The sequence below is a fragment of the Synchiropus splendidus genome, chromosome 1, assembly GCF_027744825.2.
Source record: "Synchiropus splendidus isolate RoL2022-P1 chromosome 1, RoL_Sspl_1.0, whole genome shotgun sequence".
NCBI lineage: Eukaryota > Metazoa > Chordata > Actinopteri > Syngnathiformes > Callionymidae > Synchiropus > Synchiropus splendidus.
The window spans coordinates 19,815,293-19,838,192 of NC_071334.1; the positions used below are offsets into that span (position 1 = coordinate 19,815,293).

The window sequence follows — 22,900 nt, forward strand, 5'->3', positions numbered from 1 at the left end:
TATAAAACATATCTCCTTTATTGCTCAAAGAATACAACAAGGTCATAGTATGTACATGTGTGTCACTCTAGTTGTCTTTACGCTGCTCATGGCAAAGTCTTGATACTGTGAGCGGAACGTCAAACTCAAACTGACAAAGTCTGAGGTTAATTACCTTCTTCCCACACATGTGCTCTGAAATAAGAATTGCTTGCAGAAAAAACTATTAGTCATCTATGTGACCTCCATCTTTGGTTCTACTGGCAAAATGTCCTGGTGCTTATCAGCAATACTGAGGAGGGTTGTTAAAAAGAAATAACATAACTCAGAAGCTGAACTAATAATCTATGTACTCTAGCTGACAAATACAATTCCAATATTTATCCCCCCCATAAGTCATGAAATGCATCACAAGCAGGATGAAAGGAAAAGCATATGTAAAAAAGACCAGCTGCAGCAAATGTGTGGAACAACCAGTCAGAAGCTGTGAAAGTAGTTCAGGATTCAACAATTCCTGTTTCATCACTTGACCTCACAGTTTCCACAAAAGATCAAGAGATCAACAAATATGAACAAAGGAAGTAAAGATAGGTTTAACAAGACTGATTCAATGACAACTGGATCCAAATAACGTTCAGGTGCTGGAATCTAAGCCTGCAGTCGTTCTCTCTTCGTCGTTCTCACTCGGTTCCAACGTATAATTCCACGTGACAAGAACAGCAGACTTCCCTGCTGAGGATCACAGTACTGAGACACTCTGGTACCAAACGTTTCCATTTATGACAATTGGTAAAGTTTTGAGTTCATTGGATCACATGTCATCCTCATCATCTTCATCCTGAGAGGAGCCTGCCTGTTGGGCTGCACTGGCAGATGCAGCCATCTGTGCCTGCTGGGCGGCTTGCTGCATCTGCAACCATTCCTGCTGGGCCAGTTCGGCCTGCTGCTGGCGCGCCTGGAGAGACAGTGACTTCTTAGACTTGTGTTTGATAAACCAGTGGGCCATGTTTCAAGCAGAAAATGTACACAAGAAAACGTAGCACTTTGCAAGCACAGTTTTCACAAAATGAGTAAAGGAGGTTCTGAATTTGTGCTTCTGAGTTGAGATGTTTCAATGACAGATTCAACTCAAGAATCAAATGTTCAAGATCTAGGCACCAAATTCATTTGTCATTATTTCTGTTTGGACTAATATTTAACTTAACATTAGTTATTGCAACTGTTCATATGTAGCAGTATCCAAACAGACACTCTTATAAGCCCTACTCTGTATTTGTGCCAGTAATGGAGTCATTTATACTTCCCAGTGTCATCCCCACACAGCCAGAACTTGACACATTTGAAGTGTCCTTTACATCCTGGCCTTCAATCAAAGCCGCCACCACCTTTAACAGGGACATGTTTAAAGTACTTTTCAGCAAAAAACACTGACAAAGTAAAAGAAAAAAACTGAACCGCACCAACTACTTGCTTAGATTTCAAGTCTGACACCATCAAACAAGCAGCAGCTGTTTACAAAATTAGCACAAATATGCTCTTTCAGCCTTTGATGAGAAATAAATGTGGGTACAGTCCTCACAGTAGCAATGACTTGTATGCATTTTCGCTCAGCCAACGGTCATTAATTTAGTCATCAAAGCCTAGCAATTGATTGGTCATCTCATACTTAAACATCAACACTAATTAAAAGTGATCCCATGTGCCATAACCCGAGATACAACCGGGGACATTCATATCTTCGGTCAAACTCTTTACCAACTGTTTGTAAAGTTCATAAGATAATCTATACTTATGGAGCCAGATCACTCACAAAATTGAATCATTTATTCTATATTCCTTTAACTTGGAACAATATTTCTAGAAAATTAAATCCAAATCCGCCCATAACATAAATAAGATAACATTTTGAACACGGACAGACAGACAAAACCAACGTGATGAAAAGTCTCTCCTTGGCGGCAGTAATCAGTAAGCCTCACTTGCAGACATACAAACAGTGCAAAGATCAAAGTAAACCGCAAAAATACAGAAAATCCACAATAATTCCATGATTCTAGAAACAGATTATATTCACTAGTAGGATAGAACCACCAATTAATTGGTCTTGCCGTGTACAACTATGAGGAGGTTTTAACAAAAATATTTAACTTCAACAATGACTAATACATTTCTACTAATAGCAATATTACTGATAATTTCAAGAAGAGACATTAATGTGATTTACACATCAGGGCTTCTTAATACGCATCAAGAAAAAGTTTAGAGATGAACCATTTTTGCAGTGCACTACTTACTGCACGTAAATAGCCAGTATAATGAATATTACTTGGTTTGGTTCATTGTGCAATGGAATGTAAGATGCGGAGGGGTATACGCTCAAACTTGAAACAAACATCCCCATCGCTTTACCTTGGCAAACAGTTCCTGCTGTTGTCGGAGCAACTCTTCCTCTGGGATGCCCAGGTTCTCCAATCTGGAGTTTGCCTTCCTTCTTTTCAGTGCAACAGTTTTGCACTCCTGCAGGACATCCTTCACCTCCGTGATGTACGACGCGAAACCAAGACTCTCCAAAGCTGCGGGTCGAAAGGCAAAACAGCAACAGCATGAGACGCGTTGTGTCATCACAGCGGTTCTTGCAGTGACAGCACTCACCGTTGATGACATGCTCCGGTGATATGGTTTTCTTGTCGGACTTGTTGCAGATCTCGTTGGCTTCAGATGAGATCAGATGTATAAACTCAGTGCAGCAGTTCACCACTAGTTCCCTGGCGTCGTTGGCCACTCGCACATTTGGGAGAGTTTCCTTGATCATTTTGTTGATCGCTGCTCTGGGGATGGTGAGGTCATCGTCGTTTCCAGAGGAAGAAGCCATAGTGGCAAACACACCAAATTACAGCCCCGACTCACGACGCAAGATAAATATCGGTCAAAGTAGCTGGGGGTTGAAAGCGAGGCAAACACACAGCAACAGCTAGCAGCAGTAGTAGTCCACCGAAAAGCCACAGTCCTGGTCGCAAACGAAAGCGCAGAGCATGGCTAAAGCTAAGCTAGGCTAACAATGGGCTAGCCTCGATGGGAAAGGCCAAACCAAGTCCCCGGGGGAGTTCCGGTAACACTCCAATTATCTGATGGAATCAGCCAAACATTTCAACCGTCCCCCCGGAAAGAAAAAAATAATACAAAAACTGTCTTCCTTTAAAAAAAATCGGCGAAAATCAACCGGATGTAATGTCACCTAACATCCAGATCCGGAGCTGCGCAGGAAGTAGCTGTCCTTTTGTTTACCGCCACCTAGCGGCCCGTTGAGAAAAGCGTACCACTTCCATTCGTAAGTCCCGCTTTAAATCTGGATTTGCAATACAACTGGGAAGATTATGTCTCTGAAGTTAACGTGTGCTATGAAAACAGTCTGAATGTTTGCTTTGATTGCGTAAAGTGCACATTCATTTGAAAACGTATCATGCTCCTTGGTTATTGAACTGTGGCTGAAGTTGAGTTTGGTACACTAAGGTGAATTCTTGGACCAACAGGACGAACATGCCGTGTCACTTTACAGTTCTCTTTCACTTGTGTGGGACATACCAATGAGTTAATGGTAACTAGTTGTAGGCTGGTTTATCGGCTGGATCAGTGGATATTATACAACTGTTTAATAGGGATTATTCATTGATCCTTCTCTGTTATACCAACTGACCTGACAAGTAAAATTTGTCAGAGTGGGCGATTGAGTTAGAATTTACAGCAGAGTTGGGCTGAGCAAGGAAAACAGCACCAGATGCTCCTGAGTGGTGGAAAGAAGTTCAGCAAATCTCTGACAACAACGGTGTACATTGACTGGAGATGCCAGCAAACACATGCACTGCCACGCCACCCAGCAGCTGTTAAGGTTTAACTCTTGGTTATAAAAATAAGCTGCACAAAATCCAATTTACAGACACACTCTGAAAACATTGCAGTGATTTATGTTCTATTACACTTTATTTCTTGCAAAAAGAGTTCTTACATCATGCTATCATGTAACAAGGAACTCCTCTAATGAATGGACCGTACGCCCAGTCAATGGTTTATATAGGACACAACAAAGGTGCGCTTAGTTGCTCTTGTCTTTCTCCAAGGTGAAGCTCTTCCGACTTCTCCAGCGAAGAAGCTTCAGAAAGTTGAGGCTGGCGTTGAAAACTTTATCATGCTCAAATACCATTTTGTAAAATGTGTCGATTGGGAGGTCACCGTTGGGGTCGGCGTACTTGAGTGTGGTCATGGGGGTGTAAAGAGTGTTGGTCTGGTGACGGAACGGTGGATTGTCCATTGTGATGATCTTAAGTGTATGCTGAATGGGAAGAAAAAACATTGCTGTCACAGTTCAACGCAGAATACCTGACAAGACACTAAGGGGAGCCTGAGTCACGCCCATCTCCTTCGATCTCATGGGCTGTAAGTAAACCGAGAGATAAAAGTTATTTTCTGATCGAGCTTGAAATATGCCATGCATCTCACAAGAGATGTCTGAATTTGAAAGACACATTCTAATGCCATGAGACCAACATCAAAAGTGACTTTGGGTTTAGTGTGATGTAGTAGCGAACTACTCGTCCCAGCATGTGATACAAGCTCTACAGGGTAAGTGTTTAACAATGTCAGCTAATGTTTGCTACCTTCAACCTTTGATAGTTTAGTACCTTTAGCAACTGTCTTAGCGTCAGAGTAGTCATACATGTGACTTTCCAAATAATTACGTATTTTCACAAGTAAATAAATCGTAAATTCTATGACAAACAAAGTCGCTCACATCATTACTTATAATTAAATTGAGGTACAGCATATGTGTGATCCAGGGCATGAGGTATAGTGGACCAGAAAATAACTTTGATCTCCCGATAGACTCCCCAATCTCATGGGCCGAGCAGATGATCGCTCCCTGTTGTGGCAAGGTTACCTCTGCGATGTCGTCAGGGCTCTGACCCAGAGTTTCAAAAATTTGACTGTAGTTCTTCAAGTAGATGTTGGTGAACATGTCAGCTGTGACTTTGTCTGCGTTGGTGAGATCCGTCTTCAGACCCTCCTCATACACTTTCCGTTCAAACTCAGTTATCACTGGACCTGGCTCGATCAGGCTGATGCTACAGAGGTATAAATGAAATGTTGTTTTGATACAAGTTAACAGTCATTTCTAAAACCAATTCCAATGCAGATGAATGTCAAACACTTACTTGAGATTAAATCTCAGGGCCTGGACGGCCAAGCTTTCACAGAAGCCCTCCACTGCGAACTTGGATGCAGCGTAGACATCATTGAATAAAATTCCTGAAAGAGAGTGTGAACGTGGCTCTGGATGTAGACACATGGTTCTGCAATTTTCTGACCGTCACCTTGTATGCCCATCACACTGCTGATGACCACAATGTGACCTTTCTTCCTCTTCTTCATGTCAGGTAAAAGCTCCTTCAACAACCTCACAAGCCCAAAAAAGTTGGTATCCATGACAGTCTTCATCTCTTCCATGGACTGACACTCGATTGGTCCGATCATACCCATCCCAGCATTACTGACTTTATCAGGCAGGTGAAAGTGCAACACACAAAGAGAGCAAAATGTATTACTATAATTGAAACAATAATATTTGACCAAGTTATTTTATGAGATGATAAATTCAGGGATGAGTGTAAGATGAACCTTACTCTTCATTTCACTCACCTGCTGGAGACTCACAAAACAAACACAGAAGACCCCACTGCTATTTCATCACCCTGTCTTCCTCATTTCAGTGCAAGTACGACATACTGAGTCAGATTGTTAACAACACTTACTCAAAATATCCACCCGACGCTCGGGCAGGCTGTCCACACAGGCTTTGATGGACTCTCCATCACAAACATCCAGCTGTTTTATCTCCAGAGTTCTGCCCAGGGTCCGGCCTGCCGCCTCGACCAGGGCCTCGCCTTTGCTCAGGTTCCTCATGGTGGCATAGACTGAAGCAAATCAACACTCACTTTATTGTATCAGAAATGAACCAGTAACTGTAAATATTTCTTCTGGTCTTATGAAGTCAATCAGTAGTAAAGAGTGTGTGTTTAAAGGGGTCCAATATCAGATCCGGTGAGATTTCACACATTTCACATTTGGCCTAAAATGAAATCCAATTTTGTCATGTCCCTTTGCCAACTGCAAGAGTTGACATAAAACATTTTAAGGCTCCCTCAGCAACCACACAGTATTCCAATTTGACTTAAAGTGTTACACAAGAAACAATCAAAACAGGGAAGCGAAAACAAAAACTTTTGATATTACCCATGAATCTCTTCTTGTCATCCTTTGCTAGACGGACAGCCAAGGCTAGACCGATCCCAGACGAACATCCGGTTATGAGAACAACTTTCTGATTCATTCTAAGTTTTTCTAGTTTCAACTGTTGCCAAAAAGACAAGACGTAACAGGGTTGAACACTCCTTTAAATCCTCTTGATAATCCAGACTTCTGCAACTCAGCAGAAGCCTGAAGATTACCAGTCAGTGCTGTGCTTGGTGCAGGAAGATTTAGAGCGGGGTTCATTCCTGTGGTAAATCATATCTAAAACGTGGCTAAGATTCATCAGAGACACAAGGGCCAGACATGAACAACTTTTGTGGAAGTCAATGTTTATTTATTAGCATGACAAGTTGCTATTTAAGTCAGAGCACTTAGAAAAGAGACACCAACGGTATTCATATCTCTACATTAGAAACAAATATATTTTATTGCTATTTATTCTGCTATGAATATGTCAAGATTAACACTACAGAAATAGATTTGCGGATTTTCTTCCTTAACATCATGTGCCTACTAAATAATCCACCACTTTCATCTCTTCATACAAAACTTCTCCTTAAACCCATATAAGCACAAATGCATTTCCATGCTTACACTTTTACTTGCACTAATTCTATTTGGCTGTATCATCAGAGTCCACTTCATTTTATTACATAACTACGGTATAAATCTGAACTTCATGACTTGTCATTCACTTGAAATCGTCAAAAAAGGATGCTAATTGTTGCGCTTGAGTAGATGGCATGTTAAATGTTACTAAATACGAGACCTTGATATCTGGAGCTCAAAGTATAATGCAGGATAATAATAGCAAGAAAGACAGTAAGTGAATGCATATAATGGTAAGTTGCTTTTGCTTGGTTGATAATTAAGAAAACTATTGAAAACGGGCGAGCAAGGAGGAGAACGGATCCTTTTCCCACATCTTGGAATCCCAAGCGTGGAACCAGCCAGTGAAGGAGGGCGGCTCCTCTCCCTGCTTGATGGTGGTAACAGGGATGTCTTGACGTCCAGCAGGGTCGACGTCCACGTACTCTTTGGCTGAAAGGAGAACATGTCATTGGCCGTGCTCTAGTTAGCACCTTGGTCAACCAGAGTTGTGTATATTTTTACCGATCCTGAAGGATTCAGACTTCTCGCAATCGTTGGAATCTTTCCCGACCCAAACAAAGATCTGATTGAAGAACGCCGTGTTTGGAAGTTAACATTTTTCAAAAGTTGTCTTGTTCATTAACATAAAAACAAAACTGACTTGATCCCAAGCGTCCAGAATCATCACATCATCGGGCGCCAAATCCCTCTGGGTAAAGTCACCAGCAATCTCCACTGCCTAGGATGAACACGAGTCACCACGTCAAACATTTGCGGTGGACTTTTTTGCATGATTTATGCATCACAATCCCCTCCTGAATACGTACAATTGTTCTGCCAGTCTTGTTTGAGCAACCGAAGAGTCTTGGAGGCCTGAGTGTGTTCTGCAGCATTGGGGAAGTTTGGTAACTTTTTTTCCCACCCAGTGCAGCCCAGAGAGCCGCTGAAAACAATCGAAGTGACAACATTGTGACACACTGAAAATATTTTGACGATCAAGGAACTTGGTATTAGTTTATGGCACATACCTGGCTCCTTATTTTCAGAGATCTCAGTGAAACTCCCTCCAAGCACACTGGCCACAAACTTGGCTGCAGACATTTCTTCTGGTTTGGATCCCTTTCCTTTCCAAAGGCAATTGAATTCAGGTGACTTCAGCACAAAAACATCGTTGGTGTTGAGGTTTGCGGAATCAGAAAGCACCTGAGGATTGCAGGGGAGAAGTGAATCCTCCGAACCACAGTCATCATGCTAGATGCAGTCTCAACAAGCACTGACCTCCACAGCATAGCAGCGTTTGTTGGACTTCATGCGGATGTGAAAGAGGCGGGTGCTACTTGGCTTGCTCTCGCCCAGCTTGCGGGACGTTCCGCCCAGGTAAACGATCAAAGGCTTGTCTTTGAATATCGACAAAAGGTGCGGGGGTTCATGACCCTGAATCACTCGGACCTGTTTAAAAAGGCAATGATAAATTAAACACACCTAAATAAACGTCAATGCCACCCAAATACATCAAAGCGGAGGTGATTTACAGTAGGCGGGGCCTTTAAATCTAATCCAGTGTTTGCTAAAACTCTGCATGAGCACAAAAATCCTTCCTCTGAAACCACAGACACACCATGTTATGTACTGTAAATATAGTTCAACTGACAGAGGAGTCCCACAAGATCCATGCAAGGCTAGGTTATATAATTAATTGAAAAAAAAACCCTGCAATTGCTTTTAACATTTACACTTCCTTATATAAAATAGATCAATATACAATCAAACAACATATAACATGACATTAGTTTGCTTCAGCTTCATAACAGTGATTCTCTCTTCACATTTTGTTTTTATTTGGTTCTGCGTTTAGTTTTTAGCCAACTTTTTAATCAGGGAGCAAACTTTGATCGTCTACAAAACAGTTTTGTAGATAGTTTTTGTTGTTTTTAGCGTCAGCTCTATGGTGCAGACAGTCTTTGGCGTCACGTGTCCGACAAGAAACACTCCATCATTCTGCAATGAAGGTGTGTGGTGAAGTTTAAAAACAACAACAACAAGTTAGGCATTTGACCAGCTTCTTTGCTGTGAGTGTGGGGGAAGAGGAGCACACATCAAGCATAGATCTGCAGTGTATAGAAAGAATGTGACCAATTCAGTGTAATCTCCTCACGTTGGTAGATCGCTAGCACGTTTGAAATATCCATGATTTAATGTCATCATATCCCCCGACTTTATCTTTAGGTGAAATTGGATCATTTCCCACCGCACACCAGACAGTCTGCCGCAGCACACCAGTGTGTCGCACCGTTTTCTGCATACTTACAGAACCATCCCAAACCCCAGACCTTCTATGTCACCTCTCATTTATAACCTACATGACACCAACAGAGTGACCGAGTTTGACTTGTCAGTCGGTTTTCGTGCAAAATGCCTTACTTGCGTAGCGACTCCGCCCAACTCATCATCCATAGCGACAGCCAGGATCGCTGATCCACCTCTTTCATCCAGGCTGCATTTCAGCCCTTGCCTTTGAAGAATAAAACAGAGTTTTCCAGGTCATAGTTTTAATGCACAGCTATACAGTGAGTGAACCTCAGCATGAGCTTGGGTTATAGTAAAGCTAAAATGGAAACCAGATTACTGTATTTATAATATTTGTACAGTATATTTAAATTGGTTTATATAAAAGGTGAAGTTGGAAGTGGTGGAAAGAAGCGTCACCATAGGCTTTGACTCGCACTAACCACATGTAGATGACATATTTTGGGGTTCCGTCATTGTAGCTGTAGCGGATCAGGTAGCTGTCTCCTCCAAAGAACTGCCCATACATTTTTGGGTCCACAGGCACTTTATCGCAGCCTTCCACACGCCAGATCTGCAGACACCCAAAGGTCAGTCACCTCTCAGTCTTGTCTTATTTAAAAAAACAAAAACAAATTAACAAACCTGGACAGTCCCTGAACCATCATCCACCATTCCATGATGAGCAGCCATCTGCTTGTTGCTGTGCAGTTGACTCGCATCAAAGGGGACCTGCTCCACTTTGGCGATGGAGCCGATGGTGTAAGCTTTGGTCGGGCCAGTGCTCTCATCTTTATCCAGCCAACTGGGGAAGTACTGCTTGAATAGGGCGCTCTCACATCCTTGTGGCATCAACGTGACCTGTAGGGAGAAAATACATCAATGAAGTTCAAGATAATGACCACCTTCCTGTGGTTGCATCAGCACTCTTCGCCACGAAACAAATCGGCACTGTGATGAAACTAAGTGTTTCACCGGAGTATTTTCAGGGTAATTGTTCTTCTTGATGAAAGCTTGGGCAGTTCTCAGTGCAGCCTTGCGCTCCTCTTGACTTGCTTGCTTTCCTGCAAGAGCACACTTGTTTAAGACACTTTATGGCAAATGCCACACTGCTTTCATAGAATGTAGGTTTAATCTGTTTCACACATAGAGGAGAGATTTGATACCTTTCCAGACAAATAACCTGCTTGGGCTGTCCAGAACATAGCAATCATTCGGGTTGAGCATGTTTTGCTTGAATGGGTTGCAATTGGCCACCAAGGTCGTGGTCATGCCACCTGAATCACTGGAGACCTAAAAGAAGAACATACAAATTTCAGAGAGAATTGTCAAAGTCAAGGAATTAAATCTGAGTACCATGTGGAGAGAAGCCTTCTTGTGGAACCGATCAGCAACTTCGTCACAGCTCGCTGGCGGCAGACTGGGTTTGGGTCCAAGCACCTTTCAGAGCAAAGGGAAACAAACAAAGTCAATAAAATCCATTCAGTTTTCCCATGTAGAAAAGTTTTTTGGGGCAGCCTGGGAACTAGTTTAAAACAAGTACCTCTGTAATCCTATACAGACTGCTGCTGGTTTTCGTAAAAAAAAAAAGCATAGCATTTAAACATTGGTACTTGGGTCAGGAAGAGTCATTTTATTTGATCATAATCAACAGACTGGCCACGCAGCACCCATCTCGGATGAAGAGTTTTTGAATTTTGAGAGGGGAAGAATTGTTCACATTTGCTTTCTAAACCCAGGTTTTGCCTTCACTTGTACTTGAGTTCAGATCTATGACAACACTGCTAGAAAGACGTTTAAGTGAAGGCACGTTTTAAAGAGATTGATTTCAATCAATTACTTATTTGAGGCCAAAAAACTATTCATTTTTAATCATTTTTTAGTGCACCAATTCCAGGTGCACCATATACTGTAATACAACGTGATGCCGAAGTATAAACCTCCATCATAAGGGAGACTAAGTGAGATTGAGCTGAGGGAAAGTTATCCATTTATTCATTTATTTCTAAGAAACAAAGACAAAGCTCTTTTGTGCTCCGCCTTATGTGTGCAGATTCAATTTGTATTTGATTATTCTGGTATCAAATAATATCTCTGGTATCAATAAAACCTCTAATTAATTGTATACATATTTTAATCAAATCCCACCCCTGGATGAAACACAGGTTGAAGGGGAGATTACTTCAACAAGATCAGTACCGCAATGACAGCATCTGGCTCTTTGCCTTCGCAGATGAAATGCAATTCAGAGCGACCCATCCTCTCCAGGTCTCTGATGTCGATGGCTATCTCAGAAGCCTTAATCCGTTCAAAGGGGTTGCTCTCACAGCCATACCAGAGGTAGATGTCCTGCACACACAGACATTGTAAGAATCTCATGACTCTAAATGGACTCAATTCACAATACCTTCTTCAGCTCGATGATGAAGCTGTCGCCTGTGTTGAACTGGTCCCAGTTCAGAGGCTTTTCAGTCGCCCTGATCCGGTGGCGACCTTTCACATGCAGAAGACGCATGATGTCACAAACGTTTGGTTCCACATGGTTAAATCCAGACGAAACTCCTCCTGTCTGAAAAGTAAGACAGTGATATCACTCAGCATACAAATTAGATCTGGGTCAAATGTAAACTCATCAAGCAGCGAATTAAGTGAGCAGTGACTCAAAAAGATAGATCCAGAAGAAACAGGATGGAAAGAAAGGGGTAAATAATGCGGATAATGAGATGATGGATGAGCTGAGGTAAGATAGGTGAAGAGAGGACGATTACAGATATGAAGGAAATGGACTTATCAGAGTAGTGCATGGCATTGGGCCATGAAAGACGTCATAAGTGGTAGCGGATAAAGTAATCCCCCACTTTGGTTTCAACTGAACTCAGGGGCAACTTTTTCAAATATAATAATGGTCCAGTCACCATGTAGACGACGCCATGCTTGAAGTAGCTTTGAAACTCTTCAGACTCTTTGCCCTGATATTCCGTGAACTGTACGGGGACTCCGTTAAGGTAGTCGTCCATCTGAGTCATGAATATAGCAACAGCCCCTCGCTCATCCTGGGAAGCCTGCTCTCCTATATGAGCACAGATGACATGGAGAATGAATCACAAGACTTTCACACCACACAAAGTTTCCAAACCATCAGGTTGTGTTTACCTATCCAGGCGTGGATGTTGTAAGAGCAATGGGAGTGGGTTTTGAGAACGATGTAAGTATCACCATTGTAGAATTTCCCATAGAACTGACACTTCACCGCTTTGAAATCCATTTTCTCCACCCGCCACACCTGCAGGCCAGGTTTCTTTCCTGCCATCTGAAACTCAGGGTGGTATGCCATTCTGCTGGTTCTAGAGTGGAGACACACATAAATTAACTTCAGAGTCACAAGTCAAACAATGTTTGGACGGCTCATTCAACATGCACTTTGCGCTGTGGCACCCTTAAGGTCAGTATGACTTGAAATTAAGTGGATTATGAATCATTAGATTAAAGAAAAAATATAATTAGGATATTTTTCACGCAGCTAAAAGAACTTCGACATAAAAGTTGTCCATCCACCTTTAATTTAACACAGGCAAAAATCAACTGAATGTATACTTTTTTGGCTGAATTTTTGTACATTTTACATCAAAGTAATGCAATGCAACTGGAATGATTTGTAACTTTCAATAACATTACATTCAAATTTATGCCACAGTTATTTGGACTCATTGTAAGAAGTAAAGTCAGTTTGCAGTGTTGAATGAATAAATAGTCAATTGAATCAAAAATATCACCCTAAAAATACAAAACGTGATTAGTTATCTTTTTTGTTCTCATTTACATTCATTTATTTTTTTCTCAATTATCATATAGCTTCACAAAAAGCCCTTTATTGTGTTAGATCAGTATTTCTACACTGGTCCGAGCTTTTCTGAAACCTGTACTTGTTTTTGACGGTGTGCTACAGCAACAGCAATGATCAATTCGAGTGTCTGCAATAAACCTGTTCTTCAGGCTATTTAAGAGGCAAAGGAAAACTCGACGACCTGCAGTTTTTTTCACTTCCCGCACCGATGTTGCTGCTGGTAATTTTTTTTTTTTTTACGGTAAAAATAAATGACTCAAGTAATTTCAAAACAACGTGAAAATGTGCATCTTTTCGAAAGTCGATCGAAACAATCGAAGAAGTCCCGCACGTGCGCACTAAATGACAATTCAAACACGATCTGTTGTTTCCCGAAACACGTAGAAGAAAGCTTTTACCTGCCGAGGAGGTGATACAGGTGAGTGGAGGCTTGCGCTGCTGCTCTTCCGGAACACACCGCGGCAGACAGCGCCCTCGTCTCTCCTATTATAGCCTGCTGGGCCACCAACCGGGGCGTGTCCACAACCCAAACCACCGTCACACAACACCGGTCATCCACAAACACCTTATGCAACGATGCCTGCTTCAATAGGAATCGCACACGTTAACCCTTCACCTGCCTCCTGGGATGAGTTTGAACGCTGGCCAACAGGTGATGGACATCTGGACGACTCCAGACAAGACTGAAACCGGAAACTAAGTACAGTTTTCATGACGGAGCCAGATGACAGCGTTTTTCCACGCTTTGAAAATAACTAATACAAGAAGAAACTTTGTGTCCAACTTTTGCATGTGCACTCTTGCATGTTCACCATGTGCATGAGCACCGCAGCAGTTTCTCTGTGATGTTCTGTGGTCCTATCGATGGGCCATCCTTCAGTATGGTCTGCTGCAGGAAGCAGGGAGCCGCCACCAGCTTGGCAGTCTGACAGAAAAGAAGGACCCAAATATCTCCTGTGAGCTCCAGCAGTCACCTCAGGTTGGGGAATGCTTCATCACGTCTTGCAGCATCAGCACATTCTGCCTTATTGTGTAGCGTGCGCTCAACCCCTGTAATCCCCGTCCCCTGTGTCTCCACAAAGACAAGTGGGCACAGATTCCGGCACACCCACAATTCCAACATGAAAAATGTGCGCAAGCAGCCAACAGATTACTTGTTCCAGCTCGAGTTATTGCATAAGTACAATGGAGACAAGCTGCTGTCACAACCGACAATGGAAGACCAGTGAAGCCCTTGGTGGAGAAGATCGCGAGCATCGCAGTTGCTTTCACAAATTTGATATCAAGGCTTCTTCTTCCTGGCGGAGGCAGAGCGCACGCTGCATGAATACATGCATGACTGAAAATTGCTTTCAGATGCTTCTTAGACGTTTTAATTTCCTGTTCAGAACTGGTTCATAAATGGGTGGTTGGGAGCCTTTGGTCTTTACCCAGGGTCAGAGTCAGTTTGCCAAAGTGGAGAACATCATCATCCTTCCCTCTTACTCGGATAATCGTCTCTTGAGTCTAAAATCATATTATAAAACTGTACGCGTGACATAAAGTTGTGACCACACCCAACACTCTTGCATCTCGCCATGCATTCAGATCCCTTTAAAAACACGTGTATCATAAAGCATCATCGTCATCATTTGCTAGCTTTAATAAAATTTTCTTTCTTTTTTTTTTTTTTTTGCAAACGGGATTGGCGAGGGATACAAGCAGGAAACTTAGTGACCTGAGAGGAATATGGAATGAGGTTGGAAAGATATTGCTGCTTTGCATGGTTGAATTGCAGGTCAGTGATGCGTGGCTTTTATCTCAGTTAGATGGATCGACATCATCATCGGTGCTTATTTCAATGAATGTGTATTTCAATTTTCTGATACATTAAAAAACATATCAAGCATTACTTGACATGTTATATGAGATGATTATATCACTTTGCTTCTGAATTGATCCACTGAATACAATTCTGTCAATATTTCTTCTTACATGACACAGAGATTGAAAAGAACAGACTGAAGCGCAGCTCTTTTGATGTATTAGCTGTATTAGATGTTAGCAACACAAACCGTGCAAAGCAACATAATAACTCAAATTCAAAATCCATTTACTTTAATTTACCTCTTTTGACTTGCAATTACTTCACAACACAGATATTTTTGTGTTTGCAGTGACTTGGTATGGCAGTTTGATCGTTGCACATTTTGAGCCAGTCAAAGGGCGTTGACTGTGACAGGTACCCAACAGGTGTAAAATGAGAGTCATCATTTACATGTAAACCAACCGGTTTCTTGCAGTTAAACAAAAATGTTTCAGCGCCAGTGCCACTCCACACCTTGTCGTTTATTACTTTAATAACATTTATGATGATTGTTGTTACTATTAATACATCTGCTACTAGTATTAACAATAATAATAATAATAATAATAGCAACAACAACAACAACAACAACAACAACAACAATAATAATAATAATAATAATAATAATGCAACCGGGTTGTTGGATCATTTGGAAAGGGCAGGATACCAGGAGGGTATACTGATGTCTAATTAGAGGGAGGAATCAGCAACACACTGAAGATGGCAGAATGCTTGAGTCGTGCTTGAGTGCTATATCAATATGATCTTAGTAAACACTTCCACCATAACACAGTGCTTGCAGCGCCGTGGTACAGTCATTTACCACAGGCTTCGCCAATCCAAAGAATCTCTCCAAATAAGATAACTTTCTGTTGGATCATCATCACAACACTTTTCTGGAACAGTTGCTAGAACTTCAGTACTACATATACTGTATACACATGTATACTCAACGTGACTGGATATTTGCTGCTCACCAAAAATGAATTCAAGTAGTAAAATAGAACAGGAACTTAAACTGTTAAAATGAAACATATTTAATTTGTCACTGGTTCTTTTTGTTCATATATGGCAGGCAGTCATATCACAGACAGCTCTGACTTGACTGAAGTCTGTTTCCTGAATGTCTGTTTTCTCAGCTAAAATGATTTCTCAACCTTGTTCAGGCTTGTTTGTTCCAATGAGAAACTGTTCAGATGCCATGGATAACCAGAATGTTACTGTAGTGGACGCCAGCAACTGTGCCGGCACAACAGGAGTGAGCCTCATTCGAGTTTGGCAGAGCTACCCTTGCTTGAGGAGCAACACTGAGTGAAATGTCTTGTCTTGATCTAAGACTGAATCTCAGCTTTGAAGCAATAAAGAGATAGTGTCAGCACACAGAAGACTCAAATCAGAGAGTGGCTACTGGCCTGTGACATCCTAAACATATCATCTCTCACCTTGCTTCTAAGATTTGCTACAAGGGACAAAACATATCAGCAACCCAACTGTTCTCCAAAATGCAGAATGCAAAATAGTTACATGATTTCATGTCTGTATCAATGGGCCGTCAGACAAATGCTGATATTTTGAGCCCCATAATGCACTGCTACAGTTCTTTCAATGCTTCACATATTTTCACACGACTTCAATATGCTTCTTTGATCACGACCTGCTTGGTTTAGTTTGGACCCTCTGTGAGAGAAGCTTTAGTCATTGCATACACAACCAAGGAAAGAAAGGACAAACGTGCTGCACCCTACGCTCATATGTAATGCCCTGCTTTCAATTGTCAAAAACATAAAAAACAAAAATAGGCCGATGAAATACCTAAAGACTGCACAGTTGTCCCGAACAGAAGGCGTCTATGAATGGAAGACGTCATTCTGTCTATGTCCTCACCCGATCTACCGGTAAACCTTTTTGCCACCAATGACATGCCATCAACAGATGCCCCAAAGTATGTAGTCGTTTGTGCATTGAGGTCACTGTTTATGGAAGCAGCACGAGTAATGGGAAATGATTTGTTATATATTATTCAGGAAGAAAGGAAGTGAAAACACATTGCCGTCACGGTACACACGCGAGGACGTGCCCGCGGAAAAAGGTGTACCTGACTGGGCAGAATAGAAGCCTTTAAAGACTCAAAAGCAGACACACACACACACACACACACACATTAGTCCCCTAAAAGATACTTTTAACCGCACACATCAAATTTCAGAATTCCAGTGTTCATCCATGCAGTCTTAAAACGTCCATCTAATATTACCAGTACCAGTACATTTCAATTCACTTCAGGCTATTAGCCTGCAGGCGGCACTAAATTCCAAGGTAAATCTCACAGTTAAAACCGCTCTTACTTTTCGAGCAGCAGATATGACCTTGTCAGGAAGGCGACTCACTTCCTTGCTGTGCCACTATGAACGATGGCATTGATGGTGAGGAGCACAATTTATTTGTTTGAATTTGTGTTTCAGTCTTTCAAATTGATGGGAAATTCGAATGTAAATGTGATGTGTATTTAGCGCCATCTGCTGCTGAGAAGGTTAAAGTGAAAAATGTATTCACGCATCAGATCCTCATTTTTTTTGGCAGCATCATCAAACAGCTTCTCTAGCATTTGCACATCATCCACCACACACTATATTCTGGGAGTTAGTCATATGCAATGACTTATGAGAACTTTTGCCCCCAGCCACCAGACTGTTAAATTTGTGATCAGCCGTTGTTATTTTATTTTATTTTATTATTAACAGCACTTTATTTCGAAGCACTTTCCTTGTTGGTGGGACCCCCACTGACCATGGCAATAAATTCTATTCTGATTCTGATTCTGAACTTGGAAGAGTTAAAAGATACTGAGCATGAAAGTCAATGGATGGGGTTGGACAGAGTGAATGAGATAAATGATAGCCAGCCATACCTCTCTCTCGCCCGCTTATATCCGGCACAGGATGCTTCTGCCCGTCTAACTAAGGTACACGCATCCTGTCGTCTCTGCTCTGGCTTCCTGTGCATTATACAATCCGATTTCAAATTCCTTGTGTTTGTGTTGAAATGCCTCCATGGCCTCTCCCCACCCAGCCTCTGTGACCTGCTCCAGCGGCACAACCCATCAATGTCCCTGAGGTCTGCCAATCAGCTGCTGCTAGTCACTCGAATAAGGTCAAGGGGTGACTGGGCCTTTTGAGTTGTTGCCCCAAAGCTATGAAGATCACCTCCTCACTTCCTGTTTTTAAACTGCTTTCAAAAACTCACCTTTTTAGCCAGGATTTTATAGAATGAGGGATTTAATGTGGCAATGTGCTTTCACCTGCTTGTATTGTATTGTTGCTGGATAAACAGCACTTGGGAAGAATGTGCTCAGTGAGGAAATTGCACCTAAGTCTGGGACTGTTCAACTTATCATCATTATCATTATCCATAACTGGGCATTATTCTGCTGCAGATGTCAAAGACAAAGGCATAAGCAACAGTCAGTTGTTCTGTAGAGACCACTGTCACCCCGAAGCTCCACTCACTGACCTTCCTGCATGATGCACAGAATGTGATCGTATTGTGGTCAGCAAAAGAGTGATAACAGACAACAGTTTGAGAAGCTTGACTTCAGGAAACACACAGTCGACCCCTGAAGGTCAAAACAGACTGTGCCTCATTTATATATTTATTTGTACAATGTTCATCTTTTTTACAGGTTTGTACAATTGTAATTTAGCAAATATTATTCAACAATTTTGAAGTACACAAATGAAAAGCATAAAGGAGGACATTCATCTCAAGAATAAAATGTGGTGACGGAGACATTTAAGTACTATCACAGGATCTAAACAATTGGATTTGTAAAATTTGTACACATTTGAGTTAAAATCATTCAAATGCATAGGAAGATCAGAAATGTTTATTGTGTTAAACAGTGTGAATTTGTCTTTTCTTAAAAAAAAAAAAAGCTTTTCTGAGCTAAACTAATTTGTGCAAATAAATGTTTGGAAAGCAGCGGGCTACACGCAAGCACAGTAGCAACACAAAAAATGTGTTTGTTTGCCTTTGGCGACCAAAACGCCCTCTTTCGCATGCAAAGATGCCTCCAACATGAATTAGGATATAGAGGTGCCATGTCAATAAGGGCATTTGTATTCATCAACTTGACTCAAATGTTTTGTATTTTAGAAGACAGTTTTTTCACTCTCACTGAAAATTGCTGAGTCACTATTTAAAAGTACCTGTAGGTTCAACACTTTTTATTATAAATCATTTTTTTACAAGCAATTAACTACTACTACTACTGATGCTTGTTGAAATAAAATCAATGTTCCAAACTGTACTTTGTTTTCACTTTCACCTCATGATACCCCACATATTCTTGAGGTGGTACGCCGAAGGGTACGAGATCTAGAAGGTTCACCGAAGACCCGCTGCCAACTTCTCCATGGCAGCTTTGCGCTCCTCTGCCTTCTGCTGAGAGCGGCGGAGAACGTTCCTCAGCTCCTGCAGGTGGTCCAGCGTTCCTACCAGTTCCCCTCTCACTGTTTTCATCTGACTCTCCAGCATCTGTGTGTGGTGGAGGGAGCTTCTTCTGTATCTCCGGCTGGAGCGCACCTTCTCCTCCAGATCCTCCACTATAACGCCAAAATTATATCTTACTGTCTTTTCGAAAAATGAACAAGATATAATCTCACTTACCCATGTTGTCCTGGAGGTCCAAACTCCCAGATCCAGTGTCTGTCTTCTTGTCCATCATGTCCTTGGTCTGCTGAAGCATCTTCTCCATCTTTGCAAGCTCGGCAGCTTTGGTGTCACTGTCGCGGCGTATCTTCAGCAACTGCTGCTCCCTCTGAGTGAGCTCACCCCGAAACTGACTCATGTCCCCTGATCAGTATCTAACCAGCTTGGAAATCAGACTACGTAAGGACTGTTTTGCTCCGCAACAACCACAGGGAGCTGCGTCAAAGGCAAGGATCGGACTCCGAGACGAATTCTTATGTCTGCTGATGTTCCCAACCCGGAGCCTTGAGTAGAGAGAGGATCAACAAGACTCGCTGTCTTGTTTGTGAATGTTCTCCACTGCTGCTAATATTTTGCTTTTTATAGGCCAGAACCACAGCACATGCCTGGGAGTCATCGGCGTACAGTGGACTCTCAGTGCACAGCGATACAATTGGAAGTCACAAGACCTCCAGAGGAAGGCTTTCCAGATAAGACTTCTTCACGCTTCTATACTGAGAGCAGACGGATGAGAATGTGCAGCTTCAAAGAACACTGAAGCAGACATTTTAGCGACTGCTGATCACAGTTTGTTACTGTTTTGAACCCCACACTTCAGGTTCAGTTCGTTTTCTTCAAATTTCATAATTAGAATAATGTACATATTTTTGTCATGACAAAATGTAACTTTTACATCATAGAAATACTATTCTTTCAGTAGATTCTGAAACATTCGAATTACTTTGTTTTCATGAATATTCCAAGTGTGCTCTTGTAAACTTAGATGATGATATCTGCTGTGCTGCCCCTTCATTTTTCTTCTGCTCTGTTTCAGTCACGTTTCTTCTATGAGTAATTTGTGTTAGCATTATTATTGATGTCATCTATATTCATTTTAATTTGAACAGAAACTTAATTTTGATTGCTGTGAGTTAGACATGGCATTGGATGAATAAAATTTTGACTATTCAAACGTGTTTCAAGTGTTAATGTGATGACTAACTGTTATTTAGCTTGTCACATAAATCAATACTTTTATTATGATTTCAGCTGGAACACAAGACCTTAGTTACTAAAAGAAGTTTCCATCGTTTTGCATTTATTTTTAAATCTGCCAGATATAGTAGTTAAAAATAGAATTGTATGTTTGACAAGATGAATTCGAAGTAAAAGACAACAGGACTTCTTGCAAAGTAATGTAAGACGCCACTGAATGAATGACATCAAGGAACACATTTTCAGCCCTCAAATAAATGGATAGTATGTGACTGTTTCAACAACATGGAAATTTGGAGTTGATGGAAATTACACTTCCGAGAAGCAATTAATCAAACCACATCTGAAACATTTCCAACACATTTCAAAGTACAGTCGTAGAAGATAAGGACCAAACTATGACAAATGGGCAGAAAGACTATTTTTTATGTTGAAGAACACAATTGTTATGAAGCCAGAAATGTCAGATGCTTATAAAAAGGGAGGTTATTTAGAAATAGCATGATGTGTAAATTCACAGGATATCTATAATGAGGTACTACCTCAGTGTTGACTCATCTGAGAGTTTTGAAAAGAAAACTGACCGTCTCAGACAAGACTATTTAAAGCAGATTTTATTCCTCTGGCCAATTCTATTATCGCACACATAACAGTGAGGGAATAAATAGGACACACTCTTGTGACAATGGAGCCACTGTTTTCCAGAATCCCCCATGTGTGCACATGATAGCTGTGAATAAAATATTTGACCCTGGCGTCATATGTATGTGTGTCTTGAGCGAGTGACCTATTCAGGAACGTGTGGAGCACCTGATTCAGCCAGAGGAAAAATAAATCATGTCAGATGAATGACAGAAATGTCAGTATCCAGTGTGCTTTTGTCAGGTTAGCAAGCGTTCTTGGAATCCACGGAATGATTTTAGGAGCCGTGGGATTTTAATTACTGCATCCTACAGTGGTTATGTTTTCCCAGGACTTATCTGTTCGCAAAATAGAGCCAAATTATGGACACATTTCAATGAAGGTTTCAGGACTGATAATGAGGGCAAGAAACAGGATTTAGGTTGGATTTGGTGGTGTTCCAGCTCACCGTCTGGATCCTGCAGACCCCCAAAGCCACTGCCATCCAGCCCACACTTTCTTGCTCAGTTTCTGTCGGGTCGTGTGAGTCCCATCACACTGGTTAGGATAGAGGAGGGCAACCGCACTGTTGTGTGGAAAAGAGACCAGAGGCAAAAGGCAAAGCTTTCTATTTACCGATCAATCTTCATCCCGACTCTCACCTATGGTCATGAGCAGTGGGTCATGACCGCAAGAATTGGACACAAGCGGCTGAAATGAGTTTTGTCCGACGGGTGGCAGGCGTCTCCCTGAAAGATAGGGTGCAAAGCTCTAACACTCGGGAGAGACTCGGAGTCAAGCCACTACTTCTTCGGGTTGAGAGGAGTCAGTTGAGGTGGTTGGTCTCATGAGGATGCCTCCTGGGATCCCTGAGCTGGGACGAGACCGAGGGGTCAACCCAGGACCAGGTGGAGGCATTATATCTCTTAAGTGGCCGAGGAGCGTCCCCCAGTCGCTGCTACCCCTGTGACCTGGCAACAGATAAGCAGATAAGGATGGGCACTTTTAATTTAATAAGATTATCAATTTAAATCGTAAATAATGTTCGGATATTTTTTGAGTGAAAATGACTAATAGGTTGTATTTACAATTCATTTGGCATTGGACAGCGTCTATACTGTTTGTCTTTTCAATCCCCACAAATAAAACAGGAAAGCACTCACTTTGATCGGTGAATTAAAAATAAATATGAGAACTAAGCAACTCACTTTAAGACTGGGATCGAAGTCAGTACCTGGTATCCGCCACAAGATAGAGCCAAAATGCACCCACCATCTTCCACCACCTTCAGCAGCTGGAACATGATCAATGACGGATCGAACCACAGACAAAGCATGCGATATTGACTGACTTAAACGACCTATTTCTTCTTTTGCGCTCATCTTTGAAGAGACATTAGAAGGGAGCCACCGCCTCTTTTGGAAATGTCGACATCGATTTTAATTACCAGCCTTCTCTCTCTTTCCAATGCGGTTTTCCAAGGCTAGTGCTATTTAAAGAACCATCTTATAAATAACATCAAACGGCTTGACATTTCAGGGGATTTCAGGGGAATGCCATAAATGATAGATGATGGATAGTGTGGTCAGGACATGTTGGCTTCACTCTCGCTTGGTTGTCTTGGTAACTTAAGAGGTCGTCTGAGGCCAGTGTTAAGGTCAGGTGTGGAATGAAACACTAAACAAGGATTCTCCTGAACGCTCTTGAAGGTTAATCGCGCTTCACAGAGTCAAACAGAGAATCTTAGC

General features: G+C 41.7%; 4 protein-coding genes across 4 annotated transcripts; all 4 read right to left on the reverse strand.

Annotated features, from left to right (window-relative positions):
- On the reverse strand, positions 1-3,323 carry dr1 (down-regulator of transcription 1). Its single transcript, XM_053877215.1, has 3 exons — positions 2,632-3,323; positions 2,389-2,552; positions 1-934 (listed from the first exon to the last, which is right to left on the reverse strand). The coding sequence occupies exons 1-3, from the start codon at positions 2,849-2,851 to the stop codon at positions 791-793; spliced, it is 528 nt and encodes a 175-aa protein (XP_053733190.1). The 5' UTR covers positions 2,852-3,323; the 3' UTR covers positions 1-790.
- Positions 3,324-3,936: 613 nt separating this feature from the next.
- On the reverse strand, positions 3,937-6,441 carry zgc:109982 (uncharacterized protein LOC553564 homolog). The gene is made up of 6 exons (XM_053877201.1): positions 6,265-6,441; positions 5,784-5,945; positions 5,346-5,525; positions 5,187-5,280; positions 4,913-5,096; positions 3,937-4,306 (listed from the first exon to the last, which is right to left on the reverse strand). The coding sequence occupies exons 1-6, from the start codon at positions 6,359-6,361 to the stop codon at positions 4,070-4,072; spliced, it is 954 nt and encodes a 317-aa protein (XP_053733176.1). The 5' UTR covers positions 6,362-6,441; the 3' UTR covers positions 3,937-4,069.
- A 163-nt stretch (positions 6,442-6,604) lies between these two features.
- scinla (scinderin like a) lies at positions 6,605-13,537 on the reverse strand. Its single transcript, XM_053877189.1, has 17 exons — positions 13,402-13,537; positions 12,313-12,503; positions 12,075-12,229; positions 11,567-11,728; positions 11,359-11,508; positions 10,516-10,599; positions 10,326-10,452; positions 10,135-10,223; positions 9,805-10,020; positions 9,603-9,733; positions 9,295-9,385; positions 8,152-8,322; positions 7,902-8,076; positions 7,701-7,816; positions 7,535-7,612; positions 7,396-7,456; positions 6,605-7,323 (listed from the first exon to the last, which is right to left on the reverse strand). Exons 2-17 carry the CDS (start codon positions 12,491-12,493, stop codon positions 7,160-7,162), a joined length of 2,151 nt encoding a protein of 716 aa, XP_053733164.1. The 5' UTR covers positions 12,494-12,503; positions 13,402-13,537; the 3' UTR covers positions 6,605-7,159.
- A 4,954-nt stretch (positions 13,538-18,491) lies between these two features.
- On the reverse strand, positions 18,492-19,727 carry si:ch73-389b16.1 (uncharacterized). The gene is made up of 2 exons (XM_053853505.1): positions 19,515-19,727; positions 18,492-19,450 (listed from the first exon to the last, which is right to left on the reverse strand). Exons 1-2 carry the CDS (start codon positions 19,693-19,695, stop codon positions 19,233-19,235), a joined length of 399 nt encoding a protein of 132 aa, XP_053709480.1. The 5' UTR covers positions 19,696-19,727; the 3' UTR covers positions 18,492-19,232.
- Positions 19,728-22,900: the final 3,173 nt, after the last annotated feature.